The sequence below is a fragment of the Plasmodium vivax genome, chromosome 5 (genome assembly GCF_000002415.2).
Source record: "Plasmodium vivax chromosome 5, whole genome shotgun sequence".
Lineage (NCBI taxonomy): Eukaryota > Apicomplexa > Aconoidasida > Haemosporida > Plasmodiidae > Plasmodium > Plasmodium vivax.
The window spans coordinates 1-14,711 of NC_009910.1; the positions used below are offsets into that span (position 1 = coordinate 1).

Consider the following 14,711-nt stretch of genomic DNA (forward strand, 5'->3'; position numbering starts at 1 on the left):
CCTAAACCCTGAACCCTGAACCCTAAACCCTGAACCCCTGAACCCTAAACCCTGAACCCTGAACCCTAAACCCTGAACCCTGAACCCTAAACCCTGAACCCTAAACCCTAAACCCTGAACCCTAAACCTGAAACCTAAACCTAAACCCTGAACCCTGAACCCTGAACCCTGAACCCTAAACCCTAAACCCTGAACCCTAAACCCTGAACCCTAAACCCTAAACCCTAAACCCTAAACCCTGAACCCTGAACCCTGAACCCTAAACCCTGAACCCTAAACCCTAAACCTAACCCTGAAACCCTGAACCCTGAACCCTAAACCTGAACCCTAAACCCTAAACCCTAAACCCTGAACCCTAAACCCTAAACCCTGAACCCTAAACCTAAACCCTAAACCCTAAACCCTGAACCCTAAACCCTGAACCCTAAACCCATGAACCCTAAACCCTAAACCCTGAACCCTAAACCCTGAACCCTGAACCCTAAACCCTAAACCACAAACCCTAAACCCTGAACCCTAAACCTGAACCCTGAACCCTAAACCCTAAACCCTGAACCCTAAAACCTGAACCCTAAACCCTGAACCCTAAACCTAAACCCTGAACCCTAAACCCTGAACCCTAAACCTAAACCCTGAACCCTGAACCCTAAACCCTAAACCTAAACCCTGAACCCTAAACCCTAAACCCTGAACCCTAAACCCTGAACCCTAAACCCTAAACCCTAAACCCTGAACCCTAAACCTAACCCTGAACCCTAAACCTGAACCCTAAACCCTAAACCCTGAACCCTAAACCCTGAACCCTAAACCCTGAACCCTGAACCCTAAACCCTGAACCCTAAACCCTAAACCCTGAACCCTAACCCTAAACCTAAACCCTGAACCCTAAACCCTAAACCTAAACCCTGAACCCTAAACCCTAAACCCTGAAACCCTGAACCCTAAACCCTAAACCCTGAACCCCTAAACCTGAAACCTAAACCCTGAACCCTGAACCCTAAACCCTAAACCCTGAACCAAACCCTGAACCCTGAACCCTAAACCCTAAACCCTAAACCCTGAACCCTAAACCTAAACCCTGAACCCCTAAACCCTAAACCCTGAACCCTAAACCCTGAACCCTAAACCCTGAACCCTAAACCTGAACCCTAAACCCTGAACCCTGAACCCTAAACCCTGAACCCTGAACCCTGAACCTAAACCGAATAAATATTACAATTATCGTTACTTTACATTTTCTTTAATTTATAGCTGAAAATGATTATGCGATTAATGCTAATCAACATGGAATTTTTTTTTTAATTTATTGTAAAATATTTTTTTTCAGTGTTACTAACGGGTTTTGCATATCATTTGTACGGAATGTAAATATAAGAAAAACAAAATTACAATTTTATATTTAATTCATTAGAGTTCTTATACAAAATAACCTTTCAAAATTAAAATAAGCGCAGTAATATTATTTGTGCGTTTTTAAAAAATTAGTATACGTAACTGTTCATATGAATATTTTTTTTGTTTTATTAAAAATATTTGGTACATTTATTTTCCATTTTTTAACACTATTAATTTAATCGCTTTTTTGTCATACTAATTATGGTTTTTAAGTAATTAATTAAAATTTTTCTATGATAGAATTAACAATTATATATTAATCATTTTTTTTTTAAACATATAACTTGAAATATTCAAGGTGAATTATCAACAAATTTACACACCCAAGCGAAATTATATACTCAATCCAGTAATTATATATTTAATGATGATGTTATTCCTAGCAATCTGAACATCACACACACACGTACACAGGAAAAAAAAAGTAATTAAGTAATTTTCCAACACTACAGATATGCAACCTTTTTTTAAGTACTAAATATACATTTTAATGTCAAGTATTTTTTACAGTTATAAAGTAAAACTGCTTAAATTTTCTACATTATTTATTCGTTATCTTTATGTGAAGCATTTTAAAACTGAAATTATGTCAATACACTTACAACAATGAAACAGATTCATAATTGTAAAGTGAATTATTTGTGACAAAAATAGAATTGCACTGAATTCTACTAATAACATTGTCAATAAAAAATATATAACTCTGAAACTTAGGAGTCTAAGAGTTATGTAAGAAAATATAAATTATAATAAATATAAGTGATGTCTTTATATTTCCCCCCCCAAAAAAAGATTATATTCACATATATTTAAATAATAATGCAAGGAACTAGTTTTATTTCATTTGTAGCTAATAATTAAATGAAACATTCCAAAGTGAATTGTTTTACCACTTTTTGCAAAAAATATTTATATGATCTACACGAATATGTACCTTTTACCGTCATTTAATTTTAAAGTGATATTCTTACTGATTACCAATTACATATCTTTTTAACACTTAAAAATGATTCAAACAGTTAAAACATAAATTAGTGAATTCATTTATTTTACAACCTCGTACTTATAAAATTATATATATTAATATTTTGTTATATTAACTTATTAATATATTAATTTTCAAAACACCTTATATATTTTCTAAAATATACATATTTGTAACATTTATTAATATGTTTATTTAAACTTTGTCAAATGTAATAATCTAATGTCGTTACATGAAAAAATAAAATGCAATGTTGCTAATGTGTCTACTGATATATCTAAATTGTTTTCCCAAAATTTTTATTTAAACCGATACTAAAAGGAAAAACAAACTATAATAATGATTAAAGGATAGACAATGGGGCACATTAGAGTCTCGACTTATACTCCGAACACAGGTTTGACTCGTGATGGTTGTTTAGAAATATATACTAATATTTTGGTTGGTGCTGAGAAAAAAATTGAGGAATTGTTCCCCAAATCAAGTACAAATTTGTCCAAAGCATGCGCTGAATTTAATAAATATCTAGAAGAGAAAAAAGGTGAATTAAATAAATGTTACAAACAAGATTTGTTATCATTTTTTCTGGATAAAGCAGAAGAACTAAAAGATACAATACAAAAGTGTGCTAATAATTCTCAAGATTCTAGAAATTCAGCAACTCAAACTGAACTTAAGGGTGAAGAAGTCCATGTAACAGAAGATTCTTGTAGAGAAAAAGGAAATTGTAATCCAGAAACTACAACATCAGGAGGCGAAACAAAATTAAAAATTTTAGAAGAACTTTCCGCAGCCAGAAATTTAGGAGCACATGGAACCCTAGAAAAAGGTATAATTCATGTTGCAAAAAAAAAATTTAATAATTGCACACACGACATCTGGAGATCGACAGAGCCTAATGACGCCTGTTAATTTTGCTAAAACTTGTCATGAAACAACTAAATTTGTAGTTATTCGTCCTTCGAGTAACTCTGGCTCATTATAGACTCACATATGATGTTTGACCGATATAGGTCTTTCCCAAAATGATGAATTAGTTGCTCGTGCAACTACCCATTCCTTACAAAGTATTTCTTATCAAAGTCCTGGTTCTACAGGTGTTTATATATTAAATAATTTGGGTGAAAAGCATGCTCATAATAATCTACATATTCCTAAACCTATAGGTAATACTCTTCATGAAGCGCGACATGATAGTGCTAACGCGGTTGTTAGTCAACTTGATGGTAAATCTTCTCTTACTGAAGTTCACGGGGGCATATCTCATTCTCAAACAATGCGTGGTGATGAAGATTCTGATAGTGAAGTGTCATGTGATGAATCTGTTTGCGATGGAACTACTAGTGATAAAAAAACGTGCTGTAAAGGTACTGTTAAACCGGGTTCTGACGAATTTACCGTTAGGGAAGCCTCTATTAGAGACACGCCTCCAAAAGCAGGAGATACTAGTGCAACGTTTAGTCCAGTAGGTTCTGATAGCTCTGCTCTTCTTGTTAAACGGCCTACAAATTCTGGTAATAATACTTAATCTTGTTTTATACATAAAAATTCTGTAAATACCTTTGCGCAGTGATCTACAGATCTTAAGAATTGTTAAGAAACATTTGTTAATTTAAAACATTATCCTACCTTATCTTCTTTTGCAGAAGATCCTGTAGGTAGAGTTCTTGAAAATGGATCCCTACGAGAAAGATTAGATTCTGCAGGAACTGCACAATTAAGTGTACAACAAAGTACTGATATGGGAGTATCTTCGCAAGAATCCAATACTAGTCTACAATTATCTAGGGAAGGCAATCCATCTAGACAACAGGATGGAAGTGCGTCAATTATGCATTTTAGTGTAAATTTTTAAATATCTAATAGAATAAAAAATATATTATTATGTTCATAGTTATGAAATTTTTCCATTAAGCAATGAATATTTTTAATGGTTATATAAGTGCAGATGAAGAAACGTTCACAGTAAATGGTGTTACACTAAACGTATTAAGTGGAGATGACGATGCAATGCCAATTAAAACATATGTCACGTATTCCTTAATACCCTTGGCATTTCTTCTGTTATTGATTTTAATTATTAAGGTAGGCTGAAACTTATAGCATTGTAAATACCGTTCATACACTTTTAATTATTTAAGTAAATTAAATTTTAATTATATGTATATATATATTTTTTTTTTAGTTCACACCTTTGGGGATGCTTTTTACAAAGAAAAAAAGGAAAAATCGGAAACTGATGAACGAAAGATTACAGAGGATATTATTAGATAATTCCAATTTAAGGCAAAGAAATGTTCCATTGGCGTACGGTGCTTTTGACTATCAATATAATAATCAAAATTATTACTAAAGTGTTACTCGTTCATATGTTCCATTAAATATTAAGCAAAATTTGAGTAACATTTTTTTTAGTATTTTTTTTTAATTGTATTTTTTTGTTAAATTAATTAAAAAAGATAGCGTGATGTTTTCAAATACATATAATTGTAAAAGATTAATTGGAAACTTGGATTACGCTATGGTAATTATAATTCAACAGTTCATTGTAGTGTCCTTATTTCTAAATTTTTAGTATTATAAATCCAGTGGAATTTTCTTAACGTCTTATACACCAAAATGTTTTCCGTTTAGTATGTATATATATATATATATATACATATATATATATATATATATATATATATATATATATTATGATTTTAATTTAAATGTGCATTATCCTTTTTGGCGTTTCATATATTATTTTATTAATAAATATAAACCTCGCGACTTTATTTTATTTTGTCTTTTTTGATTTTTTTTGTTAACAGCAACACAATTTTTTGTATTTTTCCTTAAAACTATACGATTATAAAAAAAAATTTAGATTTTAAACGATGGCATGTCGTGCGTACAAGTTGTAAGAATAATTGGCTATGTAAAAAAAGTAAACCAATTGAGCAAAAATATTATTCAACTGCAAATAAGACATTTAAGATATTAAATTATTCTATTTTTTTGTGTACATTTATTTTTACTAAATTAATTTTAACTTTAATTTTGCTTTCTCAAAAATTATCCAAATGGGTTTATCTCAAAACATTAGCCTCTTCTTTACACACTTATAATTATGTTATTAAATTTTATTTTTTATGTACAACGATTAATTCTATTTAACATACATACCTGTGGTATTTATTTAAACGGGAGTAAAATGTGCAAAACTGATGATAGAGTTTAAATTTTTCTAAAAACGTGTTTCTAATATATACGAATTAATTGTTTTATAAATGTAAAAGCGTAGCCGCAAAAATATTTAAACGAAGTGACCCTTTAATTAAGCATGGTCATAATAAGAAGAAAAAATTGCACAAAAGCAATAATATATATTTATACAAATTTTGTTTATTCCTATAATTACCGGATTGAATAGGAAAATTATCACTAAACCATTATCTATTTGTGTCATTTATTTTGTTTATTTCATTTTTACATATTTCATAAACATCCTACTGAATAATAATATGCCTTGTTAAAAAGAAGCAAAACCGGAATATCGGCAAAATAAGCTGTGTAACCTATGTGTACATAGACATTCATTAAAAGCGTTCCTCTTTGTGTTACGCATTATAAAATGGGTAAATTTCATTTTACGTGTAAATATATCAATACACAGTAATGTTATTTTTACTTATATTAACTATAAATTACTTTTCGTTAAAAATAACTTTTTTGTTCGATTGTGTTTGTTCTACACGTAAGAACGTTACATTCGTGTGAATTGAGTTCAATCCCCACGTTCACATTTGAATGTGTGCTAGAACGATTGTGCATCTTGGAGTATAGATTCGCTAGAATATTACTCATAATGTTTACAAGCACATTTTTATCTATATATTAACAAATCAAAAGTTGTGCCGTTACCATCTAGAATTTGTAAAAAATAACTACCAATGGCTCAAATATTTTTATTCTACAGTTTTGTGATAATAAGTTATCAAATATTAAGAACGAATCAATTTTACATAAAAAAATAAAACATACGTTTAATTCATGCGGATAACATTCATAAACAAAATTAATCAAAAAAGAGAGATTTTAATTTTAAGGTAACATTATAGAACAAAAAAAATATATAAACAATACTAAAAAATAAAAACAAAAAAGTATTTTTTAATAATATATTTTTCTATTTCTTTTATTTAAATATTATTAAATAAGTTCCAGTAAATACTTCTATGGATTAAATAATATGATTATAAATTATTAAAGTATTACTTTTTCCGTTGTTCGACGAATCCTCATCTATTTTGATACGCTATATTTATTCGTTTTCTGTTCGTATTTGTATTTCTGGGTTCAGATGCCTCATATGAGAATTTCTGCTTAGGCGTATCAAGATGTTTCTTCGCAATTGTTTTTTTTTTCAGTACTTTCCTGCTCAGCCATGATCCAAATGGTGTAAACTAATATATAAATGAAAAATGTGAAACGTGAATAACATTTCAATTTCATTATTATAAATTAAAATGGAAATGTATGATCAATATAAGAATTTATTTCTATTTAAAATAATATTTTTTATTACTTTAAAATATATGAAAAATATCATAATTGTCCCTAAACCTAAAACACCCAAGATGATCATCTTGGAGGTACTACTCTGTAACATGCTGTATATTCCACCTAAAGTGTTCATATCTGCACTATCAGCATCTAATAAATTAGCATTTTCTAGTGAAGGAGTATAACTCTTCGTAATATCGTTAATCCTAATTCTAACTCTATTAATTGGACCCTTGTTTAGCAGCTGCACTCCAATGGCACCAGTTGTACGCACATTAGGTTCTACACATTTCCCATTGGACAATTTTATTGGTTTATCTTCTGGGCATTGTGCTTCCTTTGTATTTTTGACAGATGTTGAACTTTTACCTTCCAATTCCGAACCCCTGTTTGTTTCTTGTTCTCTACCATTGTTAATTTCTACACCTCTAGAGTTTTCATCTTCTTCTTCACTGAGAGGGAGCTTATCTACATTTTCAAAAGAATCTTTAGATGATGGAAATACCGAACAAAATCCAATTTTTGGTTCACCAGCATTATCATTTACCATATTACATTTGAATATATTATATCTTAGACTACGTATTAAATCGGAATTGCCATAGTTTTCTTGACTTTCCCTAATTTGTTCTTCGGTTAGAGTTTTCCCTTCTTTACCATTACTACAATTTAGCTTGTGTATGAGAACCAACGGATTATATTTCCCATTACAATTAAAGTAATCACCACAATTCAAATAATTAAGTCCACAACATTTATTTTGGTGTTCTCTGTATTTTTCATTAATTTCATTCACATACTTACAGTATTTAGAACAATTTTCTTTATTAGACGAGTTGTTACAGTCAAAAATGGTATTATAATTATTAAAATAGTCATATAAAATTTTCTCTTCCTTTTCCTTTTCGAAGTTATTTTTAATTTCTATAGGACATTTATCCGTTTTTTCATTTTTTAGTAATTCATTATAAATTTTAGATTCCACATTAATAAATGAATTGATAAATTGTTCACGATTCGCAGAATAATCGTGTGTCTCTAATATTTTGTTTAATTTATAATAAAACCAGTATTTAACGCTTAAACAGCTATCATGAGAGTTTTTTCCTATATTATCAGCAGTAGGTAATTTTTTTAAATTTTTTGCAAATTTTTTGCAAAATGTTGTAAGATCATCTTTCCCATTTTCTAAGGATTTTACATTTGTACAGTAGTTATCATAAGTGGTGTCAGCGATTTTGTCATCAATTTTTTCATAATTTTTAAAAGAAGGTAATTTTTTATATATGTCTTCCTAAAAATGAAAACAGAAAAAAATGTTCTATAAATGCACAGTTATTTGTTTTAAAAAATGAATTTTTATTGGCCTTCTGTAGACATACAACACTCAGATAATACAAAATTAATAATATCTTTTAAAAATAAAAAGTACTTCATCAGATGATAAATTTAAAAATTCAAATCCAACTACAGTCATGTTAAGTATATAAAAAAAGGAGCTGTGCAGATATTTATGTGCATAAATATAATAAGAAAAAGAGCATAAATGAAATATTCATGTACATAGATCACTGTAACCTTAAAATAAAAATAATCATTTGTAAGTATTTTTTTCAGTTGTAATTTGAAATTATATTATACTGTTACAGTAGCTACATTGCCTTATAAATAGTAAATCATTTACTAGTAAACAATAAAATAAGCAGTTGACATATAAATATCAATACTAATTTTAATGCCATAAAGGAAATAATTATTTCTCTAATCCTCAGTTTGTACACCTGTTATTTATTTTTTTTATTGGATATATGTTAAAATTAATTATTTCTAACATTCATAAATAGTAAGCATCATTTAAATGTGTAATTAGTATATTAATTTGATTTTTAAGACACTGTTTAAAGATAAATATTACAACATGTTAAAATAATAAATATTCACACAGAAATATGATTATCCTTTTTTTATGCCACAAAATATATAATTTAATTCATTTAAATTAATTTTTTGTATGTATCATTTTATTATATAATTAATGTTTTGCCACATATTACTAAACACATGTTCATTTTTAAGACTAAAAAAAATGTAAACTGGATGTTATGAATCATCAAATATCATTATTGATAAATAAATATTACATAAACATAATAAAATTAATATTATGTGGGTTTATTGTAAGATCTATTAAGTTGCGTAGCTACAAAGTAGTTGCACGTTGTTTCACGTCTTATAAATATGGACACAATTTAAAACATCGTTTTTGTCCCTATTGCTACGTACACCAAGTAATATACATTTTTAATATTAAATATGTAAATGTTCAAAAAAGGAGAAATTTAATCATTTAAAAAGTGTGAATAACATGTGAGATGCTTGCCTTATGCTGACTTGATAACTATTTCGATAATGATTCAAAAATGTAAGCTAATAAATATATTATATAATATACGTTATTACAAATTATTTTGCTTCTGTACACACAATATAAATTTCCATCTACGTTATTTATATATTTATTTTTCTTCCCTTTTTCATATTGTTAACACATAAAAAATTGTAGATATTCAATGAAAAAGTAAAATGATACATAATTGTTCCAACACATTTCTGTAGTCATTTTAAATGAATATATTCAAATCATTTTATGCACTGTTTGAGCATCCTAATTGCATTGACATATTTTAATCAATATCATAATGCTAATTGAAATTTTCGTAAAATATATTCTGTGAATTTTTTTTATTTATACAAAACAGTGCATATCAATACTTGCAATTAATTATGGGCAAATTAAGAACACATTTAAAATAATTTATTTTTATCATCCTCTACCTTAAATATATTCAACAGGGATAACATAAAATTGATTATATTTATTTTTAGTTTTTAATATAGAAGTGTTTATCAAGATAAATTTACTACAAAGTGTATGGAAATTTAAGCTTATAACCCATCAACTGTTTAATATATTAAAAGTAATAAACATGTTAAAATTACACATCCACGTCATGGACAATGCACTTTAATATTATTCTCTACTTTTGCTTTTTTATAAAATACTTTTCCCTTAAAAATGAAATCATCCTTCTTATTAACTTTTCTTTTACAGACATGATAGTATAAAATTGTCATATTACGATATAATAATGACTATTATGCATGCATAATACACTTTTAAATTCGTATTTTTTCCCTATTACACAAACATGATTTCTGTGCATTGTTTTTTATTCACCATCGCATGCGAATTATTGTAGAGAATAAAAATATATATTTAATGAAGTTTTTATAAAACGCTGCATATTTATAATCACTGTAATTATTTAACAAAAATGATATGTTCCTTTCGTTTTCACAGATATGTGTACATTTATTTTGACATTCTTTCAACGTAAATTGCTCCTCCAAACAGTGGAAGTGAAACCATGCATGAACTGGTATGACTTACTTTATGAGGCCTTTGCATGTCTATATGTTCATAATGTATTGCAATATTTTGCACATATACAACAATTATTATCTACGATAAAATTCATTTTTATTTCATACTATTCTATTTAACTTGTTAAAGTTAATGTTAATGAATACATAAAAAGATTCACGCATACGGTACATGAGTTAAAAAATAGTGTTCTTCATTCTTCATTCTTCGCTCTTAATTCTTCATTGTTCACTCATCATGCGACGTGCTCTCTTATTTAAATACACATCACTTGGTCACATAATTTTGTAAAGGCGCTATAACTATAAACGTAATTTTTCCATTTTTTGTTAAGACACTGTCTATAAAAAGGATGCTGTATGTTTCTTTGGTTTAAACATTGAAATAAAATTTGATTTATTTTATCGAACTTATCCATATGTATTATATATATATGCAGGCGGTTATGATATAAATTTTAAAATAATTACAAACTATTTATTTTTCTTTAAAAGTTTATAATTTAATAAGTTTTACATTTTTTTATGTAAAAATAGCACAATCCTTTTGTATATACCAAACAGGTTGCAGTAGTGCATTAATACTACATATATATAACAGTAATAATAACAATAACTTTGTAACACTATGTGTATATTTGTTGCCATTTCACATATATCATAATTGATAATCAAATTTAAACAAAAAATGACATAAGAAAGGGGTGACATAGTTTAAAGGGTGCATGGTACAACGTATTACACATGTTTTCATAATATATAATATTTTCAAAAAAAAAGACAGGTATATAATCTTAACACAATTTGTACTTGCAAATAATGAATATTATATTATAACATTTTATACGGATGGAAAATTTTCCAAAAATAATATGAAAATTCCTGACAAAGACCAAAAAAATGAAGTAAAATAAATAACATTAATTTAAAAATGGTGTTGAAAGAACTCTAAAAACAACTAAAAAAAATTAGCTTAAAACAAATAATAGTAAAATACTAAAAAATATCCCATTTTGGAGTAAATCCTCTTTTTTGTTGTATCTTCGTTATGTGCAGAAGAACTTATAAACAGGATTCACATGTCTTCCAAAATGAATTAATTTTATTTTCACATTTTACTTTATTCAAACAATAGTACTTCTTAGTCATGATGATAAGACAGACGAATTCTCTCGTTCTGATAATTTATATGCTCGGGTCTTGAATCATACATTATTAATTTCCCTCTTTGAGAATCATTATAATCATTTTGTATATGTCTTATCTTTTTCCCTTTCCTATTTATCCACGTCCCAATTGGAGTAAACTAAAATATAGATAGTAGAAGACACAAAATAGTTACTTTGTGATTATAAATTTTAATATTATATAACTTATAAACTCTAGCATAAATTTTTCATATGATACAAAGGAAATGTTTATTACCTTGTAAAAAACAAAGAACACAAAAAATATTCCAATAAGGAAAAAAACACTGAAGGATGCCATATAGAAAGGATCCTCTATTAATTCCATATAAGTACTTTCTATAACTTTAGGAAAATACTCTCTCTTTGGAGGTTCCTCCTTAACACTGTTTACACTGTTATCCTCAGTTACTGGTAGTGGGACTGGAGCTTCCACTTTTTCAAAAGTACTTTCAGTTTTAAAAACACCAGGACAATTTAATTTTAATTGCAGATTATAAGGATTATACTTTGGATCACATTTAAAATATTTTATACATCTATTAAAGGGTGTATAATCTTTAAAGTAAGTACAACACCTGTTTGCATATTTTCCATATAACGTGTTAATACTTTCTGCAAAGTTACAGTACTTGTCTTTCTCTCCATTTTCAAAGGACTCTTTAGCATATATGCTATCAAAATTCCTAAAATATTTCAGCAATTGGGCTTCTTCATTCCTATCTGTCGAATTTCCGTCAAAATAAAAGTAACAAGGTTTATTCCTTAATTGTGTATTATTAATATGATCCATTACTCGACGAAGTTCCATTACAACAGGTCCTATGTCACTGTAATCCGAAGTAGAATTAAACATTCCACTTAATTTATCATATGTCCAGTAGGTTAAGTCCAAACAGTAATCATTATAGTCGCCTTTATCTTTAATTTTTGATAAATTTTTTGCAAAAGTCTTGCATAATTCATTTATCCCAGGATAATCCTTTTCTAATTTTAACATATTGATACAGATTCCACAATAATTATCAATGCCCTCCACATTATCTAAATCGTTAGAATTTGTTTCTGAAGATAACGAATTTAATTCATCGCCCTGCTAAATAAGTAATAAATTGTTATACGTGCAATAAAAAATATTTTTTCAGAAGAGAAACTAATAAAGGTACTTAACGTTGTATGAAAATTACAAATGAAGGTTTAAAAATTCAATTTGGTGAAAAAATAAACCATGTTTATATACAATTTCATTAATTTTCATATATATTAACCTTTCCTTTTGTAAGTTGTGGATTCTGATTTCCTTTTCCAGGTGAACTCTGTTCTTTTTTGAACAATAATTCAATATTTTTACCTGGACAATTTTTTTTTAAAAAAGCTAAATCACCATCCTTAATAGTTTTTTGAAAATAATCTACTTCATCCTTATACACTGTAGATTTTTTACACAAATCTTCATGTTTCACAGTATAATATAATGAAAAGATTGACTTTAAGTATTCACAGTATTCTTCTTTTTTCGAAGAGTCCATTTTTTCCATTTTACTTTTTATTGCATTATAATATTCTAAAAACTCATATAATTTTTTCTTATTTTTAAAGTCTTTTTCAGGTACATTGAAATTCTTATACCAACATTTATTATTAGAATTAATTTTATGTTTATTTAAAATATCCCACACGGTATAAATCAATGTAGTAGTTTTCTTTCGAAACATTTTATCTTTTATTTGATCATGTATCCAATAGTTTAAATATTCACAATAATTCCTATTAATTACTGATTCGAAAGATTTTAATATTTTATCCCAGTTCTGCAATATGACATTCAGCTTGTTACAAATTTTTGTTATGTGATATGAATTACTGTCTTTTATTAAGTTATTACAAATATGAGACTCCTCATAATTATTAAAACCTATATTTAATACCTCATAAAATTGACTCAAAAGTATGTCATTCAAAATATTGTCCTGTAATATAAATAGAGAATTTTTTTATTCAAATATATATAAACTTATCTTAATAAAAATATTATTATTTTGTTTCAGAAATGTTTGTATATCAAAATAATGTATTATATGTGATTATTTCAATAAAAATATACCCTATCCGCTAATTTTTGAAGATCCTGATCCAGTGTTACTTTGGTTTCATCACCTCCTCCAGGTGTTGTATTCAATGTTTTGTGTTTGCATATTCCACGAAAAGATAATAAAGCTTTCTCAAATTTACTGTCTTCGGAGTATTCATGAAATTCTTTACAATATTCACTCGATTCATTATTTGGACACCTGCTTTTCATACGCTTATAAAAATCAATTGCTTCTTTAAAATATTTACAGTGCACACTATCATATATTTTAAAATTTCTAAGGGCTTCATCAGGATATCCATCATACAATGCAAAGTAATCATACAATTGTTTTATTTCTTTAATTTCATCTAATTTTAAACTATAAAATTTGCACGGAAAATCCCTAATACCAGGCAAACTCCTCACTAGATTACTCCATAACGAAGGGAAAAAATCAATATCAGATTCGTTAATATTATTAGCTATTGCTTGATCATAAAACCAGTATTTCAAATACTTGCAGGAATACTTACTCTTTTCTTTATTCTTTTCTATTTCACCAAAATAAGAATCATATTCATTTGATACAATGGAATAATTTCTAGTAAACTTTTTATATAAATTTCTAAATAAAGATTTCACCTCAGTAGTCCCTAAATAGTCAGCAGAACATTGTACATGATGACTACCATCAACACAAACTTTATTAAACACAGTATAAAATTTATACAATGTTTTATTCACCAATCTGAGATCCTAAAATTGACATTATAAAAAAAAGGCATAAAGCATAATTTTTCATTATTTTTACATTTATTACCTGTTCTGTATAGGAAAAAATGTGAAAACTTTTACAAATTGCCACAGTTAATTTATTTTTCAGTAAAAAACATAAAAATTACATGTGCCAGCTTATAAAAGGTAAGTGGACGTGCTCTTTCTGACATATTTGACTAATAATTTTTATAAATTTACATAACTCTGTTTAAAAAATATAAAAAGATACTGTCTAACAATATACTATATATTGCGTTCTTATTAATAGAGAAATCATAGCTAAAATAGTATTTAATTTGGT

At 27.6% G+C, this 14,711-nt stretch overlaps 3 protein-coding genes across 3 annotated transcripts, besides 23 other annotated features; all 3 read right to left on the reverse strand.

The window, feature by feature from the left end:
- Window positions 1–118: 118 nt before the first annotated feature.
- Window positions 119–139: a microsatellite.
- Window positions 140–329: a microsatellite.
- A 13-nt stretch (window positions 330–342) lies between these two features.
- Window positions 343–511: a microsatellite.
- A 2-nt stretch (window positions 512–513) lies between these two features.
- Window positions 514–660: a microsatellite.
- Window positions 552–692: a microsatellite.
- A 675-nt stretch (window positions 693–1,367) lies between these two features.
- Window positions 1,368–1,413: a microsatellite.
- Window positions 1,414–3,021: 1,608 nt separating this feature from the next.
- Window positions 3,022–3,059: a microsatellite.
- A 1,449-nt stretch (window positions 3,060–4,508) lies between these two features.
- Window positions 4,509–4,534: a microsatellite.
- Window positions 4,535–6,477: 1,943 nt separating this feature from the next.
- Window positions 6,478–8,365, reverse strand: PVX_088780 (variable surface protein Vir24-related; the record flags this gene model as incomplete). Its single annotated transcript, XM_001614799.1, has 3 exons — window positions 6,478–6,507; window positions 6,951–8,222; window positions 8,327–8,365. 3 exons carry the CDS (start codon window positions 8,363–8,365, stop codon window positions 6,478–6,480), a joined length of 1,341 nt encoding a protein of 446 aa, XP_001614849.1.
- Window positions 6,821–6,845: a microsatellite.
- Window positions 7,649–7,687: a microsatellite.
- Window positions 7,653–7,675: a microsatellite.
- A 131-nt stretch (window positions 8,366–8,496) lies between the features above and the next one.
- Window positions 8,497–8,516: a microsatellite.
- A 153-nt stretch (window positions 8,517–8,669) lies between these two features.
- Window positions 8,670–8,692: a microsatellite.
- Window positions 8,693–9,094: 402 nt separating this feature from the next.
- Window positions 9,095–9,118: a microsatellite.
- Window positions 9,119–9,711: 593 nt separating this feature from the next.
- Window positions 9,712–9,732: a microsatellite.
- A 792-nt stretch (window positions 9,733–10,524) lies between these two features.
- Window positions 10,525–10,552: a microsatellite.
- Window positions 10,553–10,769: 217 nt separating this feature from the next.
- Window positions 10,770–10,796: a microsatellite.
- Window positions 10,797–11,028: 232 nt separating this feature from the next.
- Window positions 11,029–11,080: a microsatellite.
- Window positions 11,081–11,513: 433 nt separating this feature from the next.
- On the reverse strand, window positions 11,514–12,559 carry PVX_088785 (variable surface protein Vir12, putative; the record flags this gene model as incomplete). The annotated part of the gene is made up of 2 exons (XM_001614800.1): window positions 11,514–11,678; window positions 11,780–12,559. The coding sequence occupies 2 exons, from the start codon at window positions 12,557–12,559 to the stop codon at window positions 11,514–11,516; spliced, it is 945 nt and encodes a 314-aa protein (XP_001614850.1).
- Window positions 11,814–11,853: a microsatellite.
- Window positions 12,006–12,033: a microsatellite.
- Window positions 12,560–12,806: 247 nt separating the features above from the next.
- PVX_088790 (variable surface protein Vir21-like) lies at window positions 12,807–14,435 on the reverse strand (the record flags this gene model as incomplete). Its single annotated transcript, XM_001614801.1, has 3 exons — window positions 12,807–13,529; window positions 13,664–14,286; window positions 14,378–14,435. The coding sequence occupies 3 exons, from the start codon at window positions 14,433–14,435 to the stop codon at window positions 12,807–12,809; spliced, it is 1,404 nt and encodes a 467-aa protein (XP_001614851.1).
- Window positions 13,173–13,195: a microsatellite.
- Window positions 14,085–14,109: a microsatellite.
- Window positions 14,436–14,511: 76 nt separating the features above from the next.
- Window positions 14,512–14,548: a microsatellite.
- Window positions 14,549–14,711: the final 163 nt, after the last annotated feature.